The sequence below is a fragment of the Emydura macquarii genome, unplaced genomic scaffold (genome assembly GCF_026122565.2).
Source record: "Emydura macquarii macquarii isolate MOO-44397 ecotype Brisbane River unplaced genomic scaffold, CSIRO-AGI_Emac_v2 contig_3603, whole genome shotgun sequence".
Taxonomy (NCBI): domain Eukaryota; kingdom Metazoa; phylum Chordata; order Testudines; family Chelidae; genus Emydura; species Emydura macquarii.
In genome coordinates this window covers 7,971,828-7,994,118 of record NW_027133740.1, presented here as the reverse complement: position 1 = coordinate 7,994,118, position 22,291 = coordinate 7,971,828, and the positions used below count along the sequence as shown (strand labels likewise).

General features: G+C 41.5%; 1 protein-coding gene across 2 annotated transcripts; it reads left to right on the top strand.

Moving 5' to 3' along the window:
• The first annotated feature begins 712 nt into the window (after positions 1-712).
• CLDN11 (claudin 11) lies at positions 713-15,977 on the top strand. Of its 2 annotated transcripts, none has more exons than XM_067536451.1 (3): positions 713-1,107; positions 4,332-4,496; positions 14,824-15,977. In XM_067536451.1, the coding sequence occupies exons 1-3, from the start codon at positions 882-884 to the stop codon at positions 15,054-15,056; spliced, it is 624 nt and encodes a 207-aa protein (XP_067392552.1). In that variant the 5' UTR covers positions 713-881; the 3' UTR covers positions 15,057-15,977. The 2 variants fall into 2 exon arrangements, with proteins under 2 accessions (XP_067392552.1, XP_067392553.1); XM_067536452.1 differs by lacking the exon at positions 713-1,107 and adding an exon at positions 4,057-4,130.
• The last annotated feature ends 6,314 nt before the right edge of the window (positions 15,978-22,291 follow it).

Sequence of the window (22,291 nt, the reverse complement as noted above, 5' to 3'; positions counted from 1 at the left end):
ACATTTTGAGTCTGAATTGCAAAGTTCTTTGAGAACTGGGGCACAGAAGAGGTAGTGCAGGAACTTGTCTGTTGTTTATTTGCATCTACAGGGAAAGCATCAGAAAAGATCCCCAGGAAACAAGACTGATCTTCACTAGACTGCTTACTAGAGACAGCTGCTATTTTGATAAGAGAATCAATTTCTTCCCTCCAGTAACTTTATCTGTCAGCTCTTTTTTCTCTCTCCCCACCCTATTCCACAGGGAGTCTCTTGGTGTGATGACCTATAGTCAGCCCCACAATATTACTTAACCTTCACCTCTTTCTGCATTTCCAATAGTCCTACTATTTGATTTTTTTTAATTAAAGTTCTGGACTTTCCTTTGATTAATTCAGTTAGCCAGAGCAAGAGAGAGAATGTACTTCATAAAAATGCAAAGCCACATTCAACTCTGTTACATTCTGATGTGTTTAGTTCTCTGACAGTAACTTAGGACCCCCCAGGGCAAGGTAATAGGGATGGTCTAAGTCTACACTTCTGTGTCCTTCTTTTCTCCACCCCCTTCCTGCTCTCTGATTGACTTGTTTGTCTTTCAGCCCCTTCTTGATTAGCTGGAAGAAGTAGGTCTGCCTGTGTTACTCCTCCCATCTCTGTCATTGGGGCTGGCAGGAGTTCCAACCACTCCCAGGGGCTGAACTGAAGAGAGGCATCCCGGCTACTACAGCACCACTCAGGATCTCCTTATGCCAAACTCCAGTCCTATCTGCTGACAGCTCAGGGCAGGTTCCAGCACTTATTTTCTTCAGCACCAAGCCTGCTCTAGCTTAACAAAGCCCAGTTATCTCCTTCGCTCTATTTTTTGTGCTTTTCCTTTCAATTGCCGGCTTGCCAGTTTAAACATGGTTGCTACCTGCTTGCACCTGGTTGGATTTGTTTCTAGTTTTGTTGGCTGGATTGGTGTGATCATGGCAACGTCCACCAATGACTGGGTAGTGACTTGTGGCTACACCATTACTACTTGTAGGAAGATGGACGAGCTGGGATCCAAAGGGCTGTGGGCAGATTGTGTCATGGCAACAGGGCTCTATCACTGCAAGCCACTAGTGGACATCCTTATATTGCCAGGTATGGGCTCCTTGCAGTCTCTCTTTTGATATAGAGATGAAGGAAAAAGTGCTGCTCCTCTTGGGACAAGTCCTGCTCCAGTGTGAGGCCATGGCAAAACTCCAATTGATTTCAACAGTGCAGGATCTCACCCATTAATTATAGTACAGATAGAATTCAAAATTCTATGAGATTGATACTAACCTATAGTTACAGCTAATATTAAAGATAGATTCTGGCTGGTATTTTAGTTATGTCTTTGGTCTGATTATATTTTATTAACTGTCAAAGATCCCTTTTATTCTTATTTTTATTCTTACTCGCTTTCATTCTTGATACACTAATGCTTTCTCTCTCTCATGGTCTATGACTGAGTCTTCTGGGTCTAACACTGTACAAACAATACATTATAGTAATAGGATATGGCATAGAGTTTTGAATGATACAATTATTCCTATTAACTTTATTTTGTCTTCAAATAATAGTAAAGTTGTTCTTTAAATAAATAAATTGGCTGCTCTTACAAATATTATAGATCTACTGTATTGAACATTATATTGATGGATATAATTAATCTTTAATATTAGATTATTAAAGATTGATTTTAATTTAGAAGACTATTAGTCTTGATATGCAAATGCTTTCTGCTCAGATTAAGACTATATAATATAGAACTTTTAATTATACAGTTATGCCTATTTGCTATATTTCATTACTGTTGATATTTGTTTATGTAATTTGCGAAGTAGTTTCACACTGAAGTCCGAGTTACACATGATGTGTCACTAAGTTTGAAAATGTCTTTTTGTGCTTACTAAAATTGGCATACAGATTCTTCGTACAATCTCGGCATCTGTAAATAGTTTAGCTAGCTGGTAGATTATCCATTTCCATCACTATTAATTTTGTAACACTTCTTTTTTATTCTGGGCCTTTGGCTGTATTGCGTGTAGCTATTCTCAGATGTTTCCTTCCTACAATTCAGGAGGAGTAGAAGGAGGTCTGCCAGCCACTTTTCAATTAATTGTTTTTCCTTATTTGTTCACATTTTTAAAAGTGCTCTCAAGAGAGTTTCGATAAAGGTGGAAAGGGCCTGAATTTGTTTCAGATATTGTCAATCAGTCATGGCTGCAGAGCCCTCAATTCTGTTGATCACAGGGTTTCTTGTAGTGTCCACCACCATTAGGACCCCCAGTAACTAGACTCAACTCATATTTCTATTTATTTTCCTGTGCCTTAGTTTAATATATTTTCCTTCTTGTTTATTGCTAGTATAGTGCCAACAATATCCTTGCTGCTGTAGAAAACAGTGAAAAAACCCCTACCCTGAAGAAAAAAGTTGCGCAATTAAATGTTCATTAATAGGTAAATAAATCTTTTAACAGCAGGAAATAATGCCCCTCTTCAACAAAAATAACAGATCACAGACCAAGATACTTCTTGCAGTAACTCCTTCAATACCAGTCGATATATGCCAGAGATTAATTTATCCTGATTTGTTTAGTAGCTGAAATCCACACAGTACCTCTTACTGAATGAGTTAAAAAGATTTAAAATGAATATGTGCATATGTATGTTTAACTGGGTTCGAGTCTACTGAAACCACAAAGGGCTTTTCAGTCTCATTCACCATGCACTTTTTAAAGAGTGTGTTTTCAAACAGATGTTCAAATGTACAAAGGATCTACATGTTCAGAAAGAGGAAAATGCTTGGACCCTGTTTTCTCATCTGCATGATCATTAATTCTGTGACTTTTGATTCAAGGCACTGTTTGCAGATATACTGTGTGGTATCATCAGAGCTCCTGAACTCATGAATCCTCTCTCCAATGGCAGTGTTGTCATTTCCTTCTGTTTGACAGGATGGGAATGGGAGCTGGGAGTATGTGTGCATTTCCCCTAGAACCTCCCTATCCCATTAAGACTGTGTCTGGAGCACTTCCCAACAATAGGAATAAACCTTGAACCAAAGTAAAACAGAGGACCCTTTTAACAAAAGCAACTTTTAGCATTATTATGATGTGTTTAATTACTTTGTTAGTTATAATAGGTGCTTATGGCGTTTCACAGACAAATATATATGACATGTGCCTTGTTCCGAGACACTTACAGTCACACGAACTCCTGCTGCCTTGTGTTGGGCTGTTGTTGCATAGGTGACAGGAAGCTCAGTAGAGGACATGGTCTACCTGTCTGCTGAAGTGGTGGGGGGGTTCTGCCTAGTAAGCCTCTGGATCCCATGATGTCCATATGGACTTTAGCGATTCAGTGGCATTCCTATTTGTTAGAATTGGTGCCCATCCCTCAGTTCCCCCTCCAGCCTGGTTGGTCAAAGCCTCTGGGACTTTTCCTCCACTGCATGTGGGTGGCTTCAACAGCACTGGAATATTATATAATAAAGTACAGTGTGGAGCTATCTATTGAAGTACTATTCATTTGGTGGAGGGTCAGTGCAATGGGTCAGCTGTGTACTGCCTATCCTCACTGCTGGAAATCCAACCCCCTAGACACTTCCTAGGAGAGGCTACCATAAAGTAATAAGAAAGAGGTTTGATGTTACAGAGTTGATCATTTTCCAGCTACATGCCCATTTCAGGATCTCTTGAGTTTCGTCCTGTATCTCAGCTGTGCTGGGGGTGGTTATATATCCATTCCTAAGTTTTAAGATTGTAAACGACCTTGAAGGGTATATTCATTTCTCCTTCATAACTCCATGCCAATAGACAATTTAATGTGTTGAATTTTCTCACCTCAAATATTGCTGCAGGCCGAACAGCTGGAGTGCAGATTATTGATGATGGGGTTTGATCGCTGAAGGTGATCAATTCTGTTAAACCTATGGTCCTCCAGCATTTTAATTCAGATGGGAAAGGCCTCTCATGGACCAACATGCTCCACACCCAATTCTTCAACATCCTCTCCTCTCCCCTCTTGGGTCTCAAAATGCTCTCATTCTGCAGACCACCAGGATGGGCTTTATGGACCACTCGTGGACCATGGACCCTGTCTGAGAACCTCCATTTTAAATTTCTACTGTTAACCAGGTTTGTTTCAGTGTTAGGATTTGGGGACCTAGGAGAATTCTTCCCACACCAAATTCTTCCCTTGCTGTGCCCTCCTCTTCTCCCCAGCTGCCATGATTTCTTGGTGGCTTGCTAGTTAGATATATAGGAGCGTTTGGCTGAATATCTCCTCCTGTTGTTGTGTTCACTAATCAAGACTCTACTTCTTTTCCTTCTCATCAGGCTATGTCCAGGCATGCCGAGCACTGATGATTGCTGCCTCAGTTGTGGGCCTCCCAGCTGTTTTCTTGCTGCTGACTGTTCTGCCCTGTATTCGGATGGGCCATGAGCCAGGGGCTGCCAAGTACCGGCGTTCCCAGCTGGGAGGAATCCTGCTCATTCTCTTGGGTAAGGTGCATGTTTGGCTCTTGGACATACTTCCCTGATTGAATGGGGTGCTCCCTTTGATTTAAGGGTAACATGTTGTGCAAACTGAGTAGGCATGAGATTACCTGATTCATCACTCAGAAGACATGGTTGTCTGGGCTTGGCCTAACCACAGTCTGGACAACTGGACTAACTACATAGTCTGTTGGAGAAAACAAATGCATAAGCATGAGGAGAACAAATAAAAGAATTAGTGAAGCATGATGGGCGGAGGAGAAGGGCTTCTAAACCCTACTGTGCATTGTTTTAAGGAGTCCTTTGGCATCTTGCTCCAAGTGAAGCAGCCGGCATGAGTCTACAGTAGGGTGACACACATGCACAGCTGCCCCCGGGTGATTGAGTTGGCTAGCTAGTCTGCAGTAGTGTTACTATGTTTGTGGAGGAAGAGAGGGGATATGAATTAGACTCTCATTGCCCCAAAGTTACCTAGAGAAAAAGACTAGCGCCCAAATTCTCCTTGTCCTAGCTCTGCGCCTGTGAAGCGGTGCATGGATGAGGGAAGCAGAATGAAGAAGGTACAAGTCCTGCAGGCGCACTGAAAGAGGGCATCGATAACAGGACAGAGTATAAAGCTGGGGGCAAGGAGGACGTGTTCCCACATACCTTCAGCAACTCTTCCCTGTGTGCCCCATCAGCCTTGCCCTTTCCCCCTTGACTCTGAGTTATTCTCACAATTTCTTCCCTTTTTCTGTAACTGAGTGGGAGATTGTTTTGACCAGAATCAGACTGTAAAGCTCATTGTCTCAAATGTAACACCTGTGTATTCTTGAGGCCTCGTCATCTCAACAACAGCCTTGGTGCCTTGTTTTTATCAGTTTGTTTAGCAGAGGAGGAGGGGTGAGAGAGAGTGGTTTCTTTGTGCGAGCTCTGCCTTGTCGTTGGCTTTCTCAGCGTGGCAGCCAGCACTGACATCATGCTGGGTTTCTTTTTTTTTTTAGTGGACACTGGGTATAGTTGCCACAGCAGGGTTAGACGGTGCTGAGGCTTGGGAACTGATGAACTGCTGCAGCACATGCCAAGGCCGGGGATTGGAGCACAAGGGTTAGTCACGTAAAGAGGAATAAGCACAGCAGAACAGCTCAAGTCGCACCCTCCAGTGATGAGTTTGTCCTTTCATTTGCTGTTCATTTTGTTAATAGTTCCAGCAACTAAGAACCAAACAAAAACTAAACCCCTATAAAAACACTGTCTGACTTAATGTTTCTGACTAGAACCCTGGAGAGTAAAGTCCTTGGAAGACGGGCCTGGAGGGAATCACTTCCATAACTAGATTTCCATAACTAGTTAGACTAGACTAGTTAATCTCCTATAATTAGTCTCCATGCCTGCTCAGTCCTTAGGCTGTCTACTGAGACTTCCAACAAGGGTATGATGGTGGGTTTTCCCCCCGTATGGTCCACTGGGAACTGCTGAGTCCCCAAACTCCTTTCAAACTGGCCCATGCTCAGAGGGTAATAACGTGTAATGTATAGTGATACTCATTCCATGCCTGTGCTAACAGGGCCTATAGCAGTGCATCTGGATTTAAAAGGGATATTGTCATGCCTGGCAGCCCTAAAATCTGAGGTGTAGGCCTGGTTTGGATTTGTGGGTTTGTCAGGCCATCCCTATTGTGGGCAGTCAAGGTAGAAGGCGAATGTAATGTATGAACTCATCACTGGCCACAATCTAAAACTTTGAGCACCAAAATAGCCAAGCGTTGCAGAAGGGGAGCCAGGTGGAGGAGAGGCAGGAAGAGGCAAATAGTCCTAGATTGTGTGTCCTAGCTCTGCGGAGTGCAGTGATGGTTGGTGATGGGGATCCACTAGCCCTATCCTGTCTCAAGACTAGAGCTGTACGAATAATGGATTTTTCGGTTCACTACCAATTCCAAGAAGTCAGAACAAAATTTTGTTTGGGGTCAAACACATATTGCCTGACCCTGAAACAAAATGTTTTGTTCAGATATTGAACATTTTCTACTGTTTTTAGATTTTAAAAAATAAACTAAAGGAAAATTTCAAAACCAAAAAGTGTTTTGTATTGAAAAATGAAAACGTTAAAACAAAACACTTCACATTTTTTCAGTCTTTTTTTACAGTGGGTTTTTTTGGGGGAGGGGGAGGGGTTTGGACCAAAACAATTGGGCAAAATTGACATGAATTTGTGAAATGTTTCAGTGTCACCGAATCTGCATTTTTTTCACCGAAAAAAGTTTTGATTGAAAAATTTAACCTCACGCTTTTTGGGATACAGAAGTCCAGGCAGAGCTGGGTTTTGATGAATGGATGTGAATGATTGGATCAGTTCCAGAAATCCTGTGCCAGTATCAGGGTCCTCTGGAACTGCAGAAGATGAGAAAGGGTCTCATAATTCTTTTCCTTTTGCGATTTCAGTTACTTTCTCATTATTTGTGAGGAGTTTGTTCCAGCTGAGTAGCTTATGGCAACCGACTGGGTGATAGATTTCAGTAAGAGAGCAGGGAGCAGATAAAGGAGTGACAAATTGCAGTGACAATGTTGGATGCAAAGAACTGAAATCTCTTACCGTGAACTCAGATCGTGCTGTGCCATGTACTTATAGGTAGGTTTCTTGGGCCCAAATTGCTACTCACTGACCATGGTTTCACGTTGGTGTAACGCCACTTGATTCATACCAGTATAAATGAGAGGTGAATCCAACTCCTTGCATCCTGAGAAAAGAAAAAACACAGAGCCACAGATGCACCCACTGCTATACCACACCCTTGGTCACAGTAGAGAAGGGTACATCTACACTGCAGCTGCAGTGTGGCTTCTAGTCAGGGTAGACAGACATACTCTAATTGTTCTTGAGCTAGTGCACTAACAGTAATTGTGCAGCATCAGCTGCGGCACGGACTAGCCATCTGAACACAGACCCAGAAGGTTGGGTGGGCTTGTACTCGGGTGGCTAGCCCATGCCACCACCCATGCTGCAATGTACACACTGCCATTTTTAAGCATGTTAGCTCGAGCTGAACTAACATGTCTATCCACCCTGTCTGGGGGAGACGCTCCCAATTGCAGTGTAGACATACTCTAAGTTTCCAACCTAGAAACTCCTTTGTGAAAAGGAAGTGTTCACGGTAAAGGGATATTGACTCATTGGGCATGATTCTGATCTCTCACTGATTTTTCTCCATTGAGACCAATGAAATAACTCCTTCCACACACTCGTGTACATGAGATCAGAATCGGTCCCACTGCTTGCAAGGGCTCAGTCCTGCAAGGTGTTGAGTTCCCATGTCAATGGAAGTGGAGCGTATGGAGGAAGATCAAGCCCGGAAGTGCCTAGCAGATGTTTGGGTGTGGTATAAATAAAAATAAAACAATTTTCCTAACTCACGTTAACAATAACACGACAGCTGATTAAAACCAAACATATTTGCTTTGTACGTCCCATGTTGTCTGCTCTTGCCCCTTCGGCTCTAATATAGCATCTTCCAGTATAACATTGCTCACTCTGTGCATTTCACTGAGTTGGAACAATGAAAATATCTGAGTCCGTTTTGCTTTGTATTCCAATCAGTTTCAAGTCACTTTCACTTTCTGGGTCTCCTGTGGTAGCACAATGCTGCAAATGTGTAAATTGCAGGGAAATGCTTATTTCTGTTTAAAATAAAACGGTTTCAGTTAGATTTCAAAAGTCACGGTTGCATCATAAGCTTTTTAAAATTAGTTTTTACAACACCTACGTTGTCCAGGTCAAAACTGGCCAGGCAGTGTCCTTGTAATGTGAATATTGGACACACACACATGATTTTGGTACTACTGCAGCTTAATGATTTGTCCTCTGAAAAACAAATATGGTGTTGCCAGTCCATAGCATTCAACAGTCATGAGTCAGACCCCCAAAATCATGAGATTGGATTAAAATGGTTGTTTTTATTTGCTTTCTGGTTATTGAACCTTTATGGTTGATGTTTTCAAGCTTCTCTGCACAATCGTGAGATCTAAAAACTTATTTTTTTGTTAAATGAAGGCTGAGAATCTCACTTAGTCACATGACTTCTGGAGCAGAGGCATTAAGAATAATACCAAATATGGTGAAACTTGAGCTGAACTCACTAGAGTTGGCAACAGTTTGGCACTGAAATTGTTAAAAAGGAAAACAGAGATTGTGATACACAATTTGGTATTTAAAGTAACTGTGGAAAAGTTGCCAGGAAAACAGTGGGCTCAGATATTCCATTGATTTAATGTCCACTGAAAATAGCAGGCTGCTGTAAGAACAATCGTACATGTGCACACCTCTCTATCTTGCCTGCTGATGTATATTTTTATGTCTGCTTTAATCCTGTCTGTACTGGGGTATCGATCTATTGCTGCAAACAGCTCTCAAGTGGTTCTCTCTGAACCAGTGCTGAAAACAGTTCAACTGCTAGTGTTGATGGAACAAAAAACAGACTAGCAGTCAAACTGTTGTTGATACTTGTTTGTAGGGGAACCCCTGGCTGATAAGAAATTTCCTAGTATACATTGGGAGATGGGAGTCTGAAATAAAGTATGCTGAAAAAAACCAAACCCTACTATTCTGATATTAAAAATTAAGACAACTCAAGACAACATTAGTTATTTTATACACTGAACAATGGAAAATCTGTGAAAGGTTAATTTGGGATCAGCCAGTTCTCTTGTAATAGACCCATTCTTGGAAGCCCGATAGTTTTTGAATGTTATAAAGTCACATTTAAAATAAAATTATTTCTCCTAAGTAGACTAAAATAATTTGCAGTATTAAGAGTACAGGAATCCAAAATAAATGGCTAGAGCTTCAAATTTGGCACACATTTGTGTCCTCTTTGGGCTTCGGCTGGTGAATTTCCTGTTGTATTTGTGCATGCACTGAGGCATTTATGTGGCTAATGGTGTGTCTACACTGCTATTAAAAAGAGTTAAGGTGATCACAGGGAGAAGCGCTTGTGCACGTGAAAATTTAGCCTTTCAATTCAGATACTTTCAGTAACTGTAATAATGTTCTGAGGAAGATGCTATCTTGCTAAGTCTACCCATTTCAGTTTAAATGCTTGAAATTATCACAGTCAAGAAGGAAAGATTGCCTTTTATTTTTTAATCTCAAATTTCTGCTAATCCTTCCTGACACACTCACTTATGCTAAAGGAAAGCTCCAGATTGTTTTCCCTTTGGAAATTCAGAGTCATTTGATTTTGTTTTAAAAGAAGAAGTGTTTAATATAAGAAGAAACCCCAAAATTCTATTAAAGAACTGTGAATCTGCCATTTGGACAGAAAGAATAGAATAAGGATCATGGAAACTCGCTCTGTATAACACTGAATAGGAGAATGCAGGAGACGTATTGAGGCACGTTTCAGGGAAATTTCCATGTCTAGTGACATCCTTCCTTCCGAAATATAACACTGACTTAATATACACTGTCTTTACTTCTGTCTTCTGTGGATTCTTTCCAGTGCTTTTAGAGTAAGGCAGATAGTGGGGATTCACTCCTGTTGACAATATGTATCAAGCTAGACTCACACTGCTCTACCCTCCATGCCAGCCCCCAGCCACCTTTTATGCTTTCTATTTATGTGAATGTACCACCCAATTAAATTAAGTCTGTAATGCAGAAGATTAAGGGTTTCAGTGCAGCGGTCTGAACCCCTGCACGTACATGTCCAAATGACACACTAATGGCATGGTTAGGGTGTAGTGTGGAGGATGTGGCAATGTGAATTTATAGCAGCATGATGGAGCAAGTATAAATGTCTGGTGTGTCAATGCCCAGTCTCATTTGTGAGGGGGTCACGGCCTGGCTTAGTACAAATCCTAGGCAATATTTAGCAGGAAAAGAGAAGTAGGAGCAGTTTATATTCAAACAGCTTGTAGGGAAACCTATTTCAGTAAACCCTAAAACCTGCCTAAAAACAACCTAGAAAAACTCCTGCTTTTTCCTTTCAGCTGCTATGCAGAGCAGGTTTTCTTGAAACCTACAAATCAGAGCCCACTGACTTGTAGAAATATTGTAATTGTGACATGTACTTTTCCAATATTTCGGGGGCGGAGGGCTTAAATTGAAATGTAACGCAAAGTATTGAAAACCCAGCAAGATCTGAGCATATCTTGCATCAGGATTAACAAACTCATTTAGAACTGGTGGCAGCTGGTGACAATCAAACATGGGGAGATGAAACTGACCCATAGAGAGTCTTTGATTGGCTTGTGTTGCACAGAGTTTCCTAACATTGTCAACATCAAAATAAGGTGGTTTTCACACACAGTTTAGTCACACATACAAGAGATGTTATTGTGTTGATGACCCTGAGAGTTCTTCTCATATCAGAGCAAGTGTTCTCTTCTGTCCTGTGTTGTGGGGGAGAGGTTTGGAAGGATAAGGCTCTTATAGTCTATGGATATAATTTTTTTTTTTTTACCCATTGCTGACAGAAAAGAAAAGACGATTGTACCCTTTGTGGACAACAAAGAAGCTTTTTTTCGTGAGCCATCAGATGGCTTTGCAGATTCTCTGTTGATACATTCATGTTTGAGAACATTAGATGCTCATGGGTCTTGTTTATAAGGCTCAGATAAAGCTGATCTACGTGCAGGACAAATTCCAATTTTTTTTCCGAAATGTCCTTCAAAATCCACTGGCTCTTTCTCTTTGGGGAGGCTCAAAATTATTACTGGCTTTATTAGCATCCTTCAAATGTTCCTCTCTTTTCCATAAACAAATATTTTCTCTAATAATAACCACAGCCATTGGGGTTGCATTCTCTGCTTTCCTGAGCAGTCTCTCTCATTTGTTCTCTGCTTTAACCAAACAGTTTTCCTTTTTAGTCCCCCTGCATTTTTTCCCTTTGCAACTTTAATTTTTGACACAGCCTCAAGATATTTCTTAACACGGTTGTTGGAAATCTGTATCTTTGCCATCGTCTTGTTATTGTTTTGCTGTGGTTCTCTGATAGCCACAAGGACTGAGTCCAACACAGCTTGCCCCTGCAGGAGATAAAATATTGGCCAATTGATTCTTCTCAGATGTATGAGCCATAAAGAAGTATTGTTTTAGGTCCCAATCCTGTGAGTGCTTAGTACCATCAACTACTATTGCTTTCAGTGGATGTTAAGAGGACTCAGTGTTTGCAGGATGGATGGTAGACCCTTAGTGAGGGTGATTATTGTGAACTCATATAGCAATGAGCATGTTCAGAAGGCCAGGGGCGTGCTTTATCACTGCCTTCAGCAGCTGTGATCATATTATGGCCAAACTGCGTTCTTTACCCTGACTGCCTATAAAGCACTGCGTTGTTATTTAGGTGGTCACTGCTGGCTTTTAAAGCCCTTAAGGGTGTAGACTCTGGCAGTATGTGAAACTTCCTCCTTGACTTGAGGACCTCTGTGTTCACACACCGCCTGCTTTATAGGCATCACAATCACACTGTAGACTGACAGGCCATTGTACCATTCCTGCCACTTTATGAAGAAATCCTACTGAATTTAATTTAAAAACCCCTCTGTGGTAGATGTTTTTGACCATGCAGTAGAATTTAATGGAGTGTGCTATCCTTGCTATAGCACCAACAGGTTGGTTCAGAAAGCCCACAAAAGGATCTCATTTTCTGTTTAATTCTATAGGTTTTAAAATTTCTGGATATCCCTGTAGGTTCTGTCCCAACTGAATTCTATAGATCTTCTCCACAGGGAAGTGGAATTTGCTTCCCCATTAAAATCTGCCTGACCTTTCTCCGTCCACTTAAAAAAAGAAATCTCAGCTCTTTTTTTCCCAAGCTATATTTTAACCTGACTGTTGTTGCCCTTCTCTCCTTTCAGCTTTCCGATCCCCGTTTCTTTTTTGGACTCTTCCTTGCAGCTGATTCCTTCTGGTTGCTGATTCTGACTTTTTTAATTTGCCTATATTATGTTTATGTTGAAATATGTTATATGGTGCCCCAAGTGGTGAGGTACTTCTTAAATGCATATACTGCTATCCATGTGGGACCTTTCTAGGAAGAGCATTTTAATAATAATGAGAAAGGAGCCTGAGTCTCTGCTCACTTACTCTGGGGTGACTCTGTTGACTTTCCTGGAATTGCTCCTGATTTACACTGATGCAAACAAGAAGAGAATCAGGCCTAACCTGCATAGATTGTAATTAAGGAATAGAAATAAAAGGCAAGAATTTTGTTAGGATTGATTTCTTTTGGGTGGGAGGCATATAACTTCTCTGCTTCCTGTAGTATTTTCCTTATTTTTGAATATTTTCAAAACATCCATTCTAGGAATGATTCTTATCCTTGGCCCATAACTATACTTAGGCTTTGCAGAATTCACTTTTTATTTTTTAATAATATTGATGGCTATGTTGATGTTTATTTTTAAACATTCTTTTCAATTTAAATTTTTCACAGTAGCTGCAAAATTATGGGTTTTAAGCATTTTTTCAATTTTTATCTAATTAAATTTTCACAGCTGTGGTAAATTATGGGAGGCTCAGACAATGGGGGAGGGGATGTCAGACAATAATTATTTAATAACAATTGACATTGAGATTCAAAAAGTTAAAGCATTATAACTGTTAAAACACAAATTGTCAACATCACATCAAAGTAAATATCCTTAAATCAAAGTAGCATTTTTCTTACTTTTCCTCTGTTTGTGTGTGTATGGTGAAACTGACATTTACTGATTAAAAATACCTAATTCTTCCAGTCCTAATTAAACTTCTATATGTCGCCTTTTGATTGCATCAGATTGCACCAAATGGTAAGTAGTTTTTTTGTTTGTTTGTTTGTTTGTTTTTTCTTCGAATGCTTGTAAGGATAGTCCTACTTTCTCTCTTCTGCTGTGCTCAGATCTCCCCTACAAAGCTTCCTTCCTCCCACCTTCAGTTCCCATCACCTCTGCAGGTTACTCAGTTCAAATACATGAGAACCAACAGTGGGGCTGAAGGAGAATGGGGAAGGAAGGGAAACACTCATTGTTTTCTCAAGGAAAAATAGGCTGCACCAGGTTACATCTAAACTACACACAGACAATGCAAGTCTCTGGTTTATGTTATGTAAGGGCAAAACATTCCTTCTACTAGGCAGCATAAAAGGACTATGAAGTATTTGCATACTCTAATCTCTTTGTAAAAGGGCTCATTTAGCTCCTTTTCTAATCCGTAGCAGTGATTTTAACATCAGTTTGTATCGGATGCTTATAGCATCATTTTGCATTCTGTGTGTTCCGGCTCTCACTGAAGTCAATGGGAATTTTTCATTGACTTCATTGGGAGCGAGACCTTGGAAAATAACTGAAATATGAGATGTGATCTTTAAAATCTTAAATATGATCTGAGCTAGGATTATATAAATGGAGTCATGTAAGCGACTACATGAGCTGTTGGGCCATGAGAGCACTAAAAGCAACAAAGTAAGGTCTCAAAAGTCACTCAAAGCATTCCTCCCCTGCCAACCCAAAAGTTAACTTGGAAGAATGGGAAGTTGACTGCTTATCTTTTGGGGTAAAATCCCGTCTCCTTAGAGTCAATTGGAAAACTCCCATTGACTTCCGTGGGGCCAGGATTTCACACCCACTGTTCTTTTCTCTCCTGTTGTGCTTTTAAGCTTACCGGTAAGTGACTTTCATTAATAGCACTTCATGGTTTGTAGATAGGCTTGAAAGGATTAGATTAGAACTGATAAATATTGGTAATGATCGCCCTCCCCCAAACTGGATCAGAACCTGAATTTCATTGTTAATTATCAAAATAGACAGAGGAAGCAAGATTAACTGATAGGCAGAGAAAGTGAGGACCTGAAAAGGAATTTGACATTCCATGCTGCTTAAAAACAAAATAATAAGAAATGAATATTGTGAAATATTGTAACCTCTAAGTTTATTCCCGAATCTGTTTGCACATCTTGACAGTCATTGAATGTTGACTATTAAATAACAATGAGCGAGGTCTTAAGTGTCCTGCAAAAATGTGCCAGTCGATAAATCTAGCAACAAAGGCTACTGTGAACTGCTAGGTTATAAAGGACTGAAAACAGATTCCTTCCAAGCTTGCTGCAAGGTGCCTTCTTGGAAGGTCATTGATGTCAGTGGGAGCTAAGGGCACATCTTGTCACTATGCTAAGGGCACCATGCAGGATTAGGTCCTTTTATGACTCAGTGCTTGAGGTGCTAAGTATCTTGCAACTTCTGTTGATTTGGGTGGGAATTGCATTTACTCAGTCTCTTTTGTGAGCAGGCTAGCTGCAGAACACCTGTAGGCCCCCTGACTACATCTATGACTGGACTGGATTTATGTGCTGCATTTACTGTTGTTTTTAATGTCTCCCCAGCATTGTGTGGTGTTGTCGCGACTATCTGGTTCCCTGTGTGCGCTCACCGCGAGACCACAATTGTGAGTTTTGGATACTCCCTTTACACAGGCTGGATCGGGTCTGCCCTTTGCCTTTTTGGTGGCTGCCTCATCGTCTGTTGCTCAGGAGATGCTCAGTCGTTTGGCGAAAACCGTTTCTACTACTCGTCGGGATCCAGTTCTCCTACCCATGCTAAGAGTGCTCATGTATAAGAAACCTTAAGACTCCCATGAGCCTTCATCACATGTTTTTACTGGTGGGCTTGTGTGTTTGGGGTTTGCTTGTACTGTCACACACCATTGTCAAGCTCCACAGTAGAGGATTTTAGAAAAGATATCATGAGTGCCTTGATATTTTAAAGCATTGAACCCCCACTTTTGCCTTAAAAGAAACCTCTAGCAAGCCAGACCAGGCCATTCCCCATTTATTTCTTGCTGATTGTCTGCCCTAAGCTTTTGCATTCATGATGCTCTTGAATAGTTCCACATTATCTGGTGGTTGTTTAGTTGTTCTTTTTTTCCATCTCCCCTTATTATGGGAGTGTTGAAGAAAAGAGACACTTTCCCACTGTTAAAGTGACTCTGATAGCTTCTCCGAATGCATTACCATAGGCTTCTCCCCCAGTCAAGGTCACTCCTTTGGCAAAGTTAAGATGGAAAGGACAGGGAGAGACTCTGTGAATTCCAGGCACACAAATGTTTCTCTTTTGGAAGATTGTGGGGGTTTGTTTGCCTTTCTCTGTAAATACTTTTTTTGGAATTTGATCATTTTAGTAACAATGTTTTTCTAAATTCATCAGTATGAAGGAAATGAAACCCAAGGGTTCAAATTACAAGGTAAATAGTGCATTTGTATATAGCTTTAAATGACATGAGGGGGCTCTGATCCCCACTATCCATTTGGTTTTTTGTACAGATCAGTTACTAAAAATGTATTTTTACGTTGATTTTTAAAAAACCTTTCTTTTCTTTATTCCAATTAATTTGTGTTCTGACTTGCACCCTAAAAGTGGAAGGTTTTTTAACACGCAGTATATAATGTACCAGCTACACACAGTAAATTCCAGTGAATTCTGATGTTGCCTTTGTACGTTAAATGAAATACTGTACAATAAACAACAGCGTATGTGCAAACACTGGCTTTTTCTTCTTCCCTGTTCGTCTGTAAATATCTCTTCCATGTTATGCTTTTGTTCAGTTTTGCCAGTGATTTTGAAGGATTTTCTTGGTGAGTCAGGGAGAGTAATTCTACTCTGTAATAGGTCTGCACTGCTCAGTATCACTCTGATGCTGTGTCATAATTATCAAAATCCAAGGAGCGCATACTTCCTGTGAAGGGGTATTTACAGTACTTCGCCTTCTTTGTATTAACCTTCCAAATGGTAGCTTGAGTCAGCATAATTATCAGTGATCTTTTCTGTGTCTGGAAAACGCAGAAATCAATATTGTTAAAGTTATACAACCCACAAGTGTGGACACAGTTTTACCATTATAAAAGTGCTTGTACAGGTATAGTTTATAAGCTATCCCCGTATAAGCACCTTTATCCTAGAGTAAGGGCCTGAACTTGGGCCCATGGAAGTCAATGTTATAGCTCCGATTGATTTAATGACGCAGGATTAAGCCCTAACTGCACCCACATTGGAGGTGGTACTGATTTAACTATATCATTAAATCACATCCTTACCTAAAATAGTTGAATCAGTTAAAAAACGGTGTAGATCAAATCTTGGAACTAGGAAAGGAAATAGCTTTGATGTTAGAAAATGTGTTCTTAACTCAGATTAGCTACCTTGAGTTAAAATGGCAGTGAAGACATGGCAACTCTTAATTCGGGTTAGCTGCTCAAATTCAATCCCAACTCCTTTATAGACTTTAACTGGAGCGACTAACCTGAATTAAAAGCCAAGTTGCTCCTCTTTTAACTGGCATTTAGAACATACCTTTTCTGCAATGTAGCAAACCCTTAGTGATTGAGGGTCTGATCCAAAGCCTGTTGAAGTTAACTTCAGTTAAAGGCTCCCATTGACTGCAATAAACTTTGAATGATGCCTTAGATAAAGCCTGGAGTTGAATTGTTTTCGTACACCCCAGTATAACTCCATTTATTTCAGTGAAGTTATTCCCAGTTCACCAGGGTCAGTAATAGGAGAATCACTCCTCTGTGTGTGTCTGTGTCTAAAACTTGCCTGAGGGCCTAATTCTGCAGTCCTTAGTCCTAAAACAAAATCCGGATTGAAATCAATGAGAGTTTTGACTGAGTGAAGACAGAGGATGTTGGCCCTTCGTGTTTCATTAATGTACCCATTGACAGAAACACTTTTTTTCACATTCCTGAGACTGTAGTACAAATGAAATGTCTTTTTGAAGTACTCAGTGAAATCAGATCAAATGTTTTGGGGTTTCTTCTCTTACGACTGGTGTAAATTAAACAGAACATGGAGAACAGGAATTATTTTACTGGGAGAAAAGCTATCCTAATTATTTCAAGCAAATAGGTAAGAACAGTAAGAATTTTCTTGAGAACCAATTTACTTTAATATTTTTCCCAATAACTTTAAGATAATAACAAGCAACACTTTTCCAAGACATTTATTTCGGATGTGGTATAAGACTAAACATTGATTGCAATGTTAGCCATGTGAGGTGTCTTCCTTTTAGAAGTCATTGCTGATTTCTGTTTTAGTCATTATTGGATAACCTTTGACCACAGGCTATTTCACTTACTGCTCCCCATTTACAGATCTGCATTCCTGACTCCAGCCTAGGCTGACTGACGTACACACTGCTAGCAATTTACCTCTGAAGAATGATGAGGAAGGACAAGTGCAGTATCTGGTCTATGCTGGCATTTGAATTGCTCGGGAAGACATTAAAGATGGAAGGGAAGGGGCTGATCTGAGCATAGGTCTGGGAGCCAGGAACTCCTGAATTCCAATCCCTCCTCAGACACTTGCTTTCTTCATGGCTTTGGGCAAGTCATTTAACCTCTCTGGGCTTCAATTTCCCTGTCTAGGAAATAGGGATAATAATCCTTCCTCACAGAGTTGTAGTGAGGCTTAATTCATGTTTCTGATACTCTGGGGTGAGGCACTGTAGCAGTGCATATTATAATAATTTATTTATTATTCACTAATGTTGACAGGGGAGATGGAAAGGCAACTGGTACTTCCTGACTGACCTCAGGAACAGATCTGTCAATAGGGAAGAGTGCTAAAGAAATCATGCATGGTCTATATAGTAATGAAAACAAATGGTAGCTCTTGGCAGAGGAAATGAATGGTGACTAGATATCTCCTGATACCAAAATGCTGGATGGTCCTGGGGATGGAGTGGGGAAGGACTAAGGCCACAGGCCTTAGGATCCAGGTCCTGCAGTCTGAGGAAGCAGAGCAGAAGGCAGTGGCTGATTTTGGCCAGCTGTCTGCACAGGTGGGGTCAAAATGGCTGAACTCGTTTCAATTTAAGACTCAAGAATGGGGGAAATAGGAGTGTCCCTCTGGGGAGGAGGGTGTATGACAGAATGGGGGAAGAATGTTGAGAGGAGGTAGGGTTGGCAGTGGGGAGGATTAAGAGGAAAGGTTGTTCAGGTTCTGTTAAAGTTTTGGTGGATCGGGTCCTTGTTATGCCTTAATCCTTCTCTTCCAAGGTACTTAAACAGAACAACACAGCTCACGAGGATGGGACACTGACCTCCACACATCTCCCCTCCCTTTTCTGCAGGAAGCCATGTGTGGAGGGTTTAAGGGGGTTGAAAATGAGGCATGGCATTAACCAGTGAATGTACTGTTACCACTCTCATGCTTTAAATTCTATTGATTAGAACGGGGTGAAGCCAGGACACTCGGGGCTGGAGTGGAACTTCCCAAACTTTGCGGGGCGAAGTTCAGATCCAGAACTCTATTTTGGCCTCCTCTCCAGAGCTGTCTCAACACAAGTGATGTTGGTACTGAGCTGCCTTTGGGGCTAAGCGGATCCGAATGTGGTTTTCTCTCTCTGCACTTTGTTGTGTTGTATTGTTCTAGCCAATGTACACAATGTGCACTGTAACGCCACAGTTCTTTGGCAGAACACTTGTGCTCATTACATCACAGGCCGGGTACAGTTAGTTGTTGTATACGCTCAAGAGAAACAATAAGTGCTGCCTTTGATATGTGGGCACCACGAAAGAATGTGTAGCACACAGATGTGCAGTGTTGTGGAGACTGGCCTGGGATTGTGGATTGTGCGTTGGGGAATGCTGCTTTTTGCTGAATAGCTCCTTTTCAGATAGCCAAAGGGGTTGATTGCATCTTGGAGAATTCCCCCGGCAAAGGCTGTTGGAACACCACTTACAAACCAGGTGAACACACAGATGTGTTGATTCCAAAAGCTTTAACCAAACACCCATTCAAGGTGTGTTTTTTCTGTGAATAAAAAGGGTCTCCAGAGTTGCTTGAAAGTAAAATGAGGGTTAGAACATGGGGTGATGCAGCGACATCCTGGGACAGGAGGATGACGTCTGTAGTAGGTGACACAAGCTGCAGCACAAATATGAAGAGTGAAATGTAAAAGCTAAACGGTGGCGTTCAGCAAGAGCTTCCCATTGAGGGAGTGCTCATCATCATCCCAGGGGGAGCTCTCAGAGGCCCGGTTCCGCATAACGAGGGGACATCAGTTGCTGGGCTGCTCCTCTACAGCCAGCTACCAGTGCTAGCCTTCAACAATCCTTGTGCTCAGGGTCTGCAATTTCAGCTGGCCCCTGTGTGGGTGACACCAGGACGTGGGGAGGATGCAGGTGTCTCATTGTTCACTCTCACAGGGGCTGGCCATCGTCTGGCCTGACTTGTGTCTGTGTTTAGATTGGAGCTCGGCGACCTTGCTCTGCTCCATCCTCCACATTAGTCTCCCCTTCTACACCCTCAGTACGTGTACATCCTTATGTATAGGCACCTGCTTAGGGCAAACACTGGCCATGGTTTTACTCTACAGCCAGTGGTCCAGGATAGCGGGTGTAGTTGTTAAGAGAGCCAGGTTCTATTCCTGACTCTGCTACTGGCTCATTGTTTGAACCTGGGTAAATTTACTTGCCTCATCTGTAAGCTGGAGATGACGTACGGTGTGGATGAAAAATATTATATAAGTGCTAGATGTCCTCATTCCCTTAGAATAGTTTTGTCTTACGGCCTTTTGTTTTTAGGAAACCTAAATGCATGTTATTAGTACAACAACAACTTGTTTTGAAAAGATCCTGTGCATTTCATCTACTCTAATTTTTAGCAAGATAGAGCCAAACAGGCCATGGAAAATGAGAATTGTTCCTTGCAAATCTCAGAATCAGAAATACCCTGCATGCAAAGGCTTACGGCCCACAGCCAGCTCTGAGTTTCTTTCATAGCTGTTGAATGTTGTCCAGCTTCCTTTGCTTATCCTAGAGCATAAGCAAATTAGTAACACCTTCTTAGTGCTCTTAGTACAATATCCAGTAGACGCATGCAGTCAAATGGCTCCCTGGGACCCTCCTTGCTTTCACTTTGTAAGTCTCTGCTTCACATGAATGCAAGTGTCATTTCTGCTTTGGGCTTCAATTCAGCTGAAGGCTTCAATCTTTCTGAACTGCTCAAATGCAATAATTCCAGGATAGTCCCAGACCCAAAAATTTAATCGGTTGCTGTACATAAAAGCAGGTCACTATTTATTTTCACAGATCCTGCCTCATGGAACTTTACCTTTCTTTTTATCTTTATGTTCATCTGCAGTGAGAGGGAGAAGCTTAGGCTTTTAACTTCCGTTGCAATTTAGAGCTGTTACAGGGATGATTTCAATTAAAAGATGTTTCTTCCTTGGTGAATGCTAGGTTTGTTTTGGAACATCTGGAGTTTAAATCCAGAATGTTTGTTTGACTAATTGTGGAGATGGAACAAAACTCTAGATCTGGATTTGGATTCTGAATTCCTCACCTGCAGAGTTTTGAACTGTCTGGATCCACATTTCTGGGTGTGGTTATTTCCAGTAGGACTGTGTAAAAATTTCATACTCAAAACACAGACCTTCTTGTTTGCTTTCAGGTTTTATTACAAAGACAGAAATTTCAGGTCATATTCACCAGCTGCACAAACCTTTCAAGGCGAGCCTGCAGTTTTAGAGTGAAGGGAGAATTGAAAAGGGAGGAGTTGGGCCACGTTTCAAGTGTTGATGGTCAATTTATGGGTTGGCCTGGAAAGCATGAAACACTCTGCTGCCTCAGCTGAGTTTGACTTTGAGAATTGGGTTAATTCAAACACCGGAGTATGTAAATTCAGTTCCTCTGGTGGAAGTGGTAGCATACAATAGATGTACCTAGTTACTGAATCAACAGGCACCAGCATGGAAAGAGAGGATCATGCAAAGCAGAACCACTGTCCTCCCTCCAGCTCTCTGAGAGGCACACTCCAGTCATTGCAAAGGGCTGTTTCTACATTTTCTTGGCTTACAGGTTGATGGTGTTTGGTCCCAAATCAAATCCAGAGAAGACCCCAGTGAGACAGTTCTGAGGCAGGAATAAAGCTTACTACGGGGAAGAAACAGAAATAGTTAAAGTAAAAAATGTGAATCTGTGTAAACTCCAGTGTCCTGCCACACGGGTGGCAGGATATTAGTGTTGGCTGAGGTGAAGGGGGAACCATATTGGAGGAGCCATAAAGAACAAAGGATCAGAGCACAAATATCTGTTTTCACACATCCATAGCCTCTGCCCTGGTGGGATCTCCAGCTCCTACACAGAAACATGCTCAATTTTTTTACTCTTATTTGCTGACCTGACACCTCAAAATAGAGTCAAATATAATTTTCCTGGGTGGAAGAGCTCCATATTGTGTGTAATAGTGGCTCTAAGAGCTAGGTAGTAGTGGTTATTCACTTGGTTGAGGCTGCCTTGACCACACAAGTGTAATGATTCTTATTGCGGCTGGGAGGTCAAAGAGGTAGTCTGAAATACAGAGCAAGAATCTCTCCCTGCTGAGCGCAAAACTCCACACCAGGGTTTCTCTGAGACTGTGCCAGATGCAAACCATTATCCATTAGAGTATGTCTCCGGGCCGGGTAGACAGACTCACTAGTAGGGCTTGAGTTAGCACTAAAAATAGCAGTGTGGACGCTATGGCTTGGGCTGGAGCTCAGGCTTTCAAGCCTAGGGGGCGGTGGGATTGAAAGCCTGAACTGCAACTTCCATACTGCTACTTTTAGTGCTTTAGATTGAGCCCAGCAGGTGTGAGTCTGTGTACCCAGGCTGGGAGGCTTGTTCTGAGCTGTAGTGTTAGAGATGACAAACCCAAGTGGGGGAGCGTGTACTAAAAAGACCAGACACGCAGTTATCAGTCTAGAAAGTGGATGCAAGGACCAGTGGAGATAAATCTTTCCAATTCTCAGTAGATGGTACCCCATGGGTGGAGGGGCATCTGAACCCACAAGTTCTGAACCTGTGGGTCATG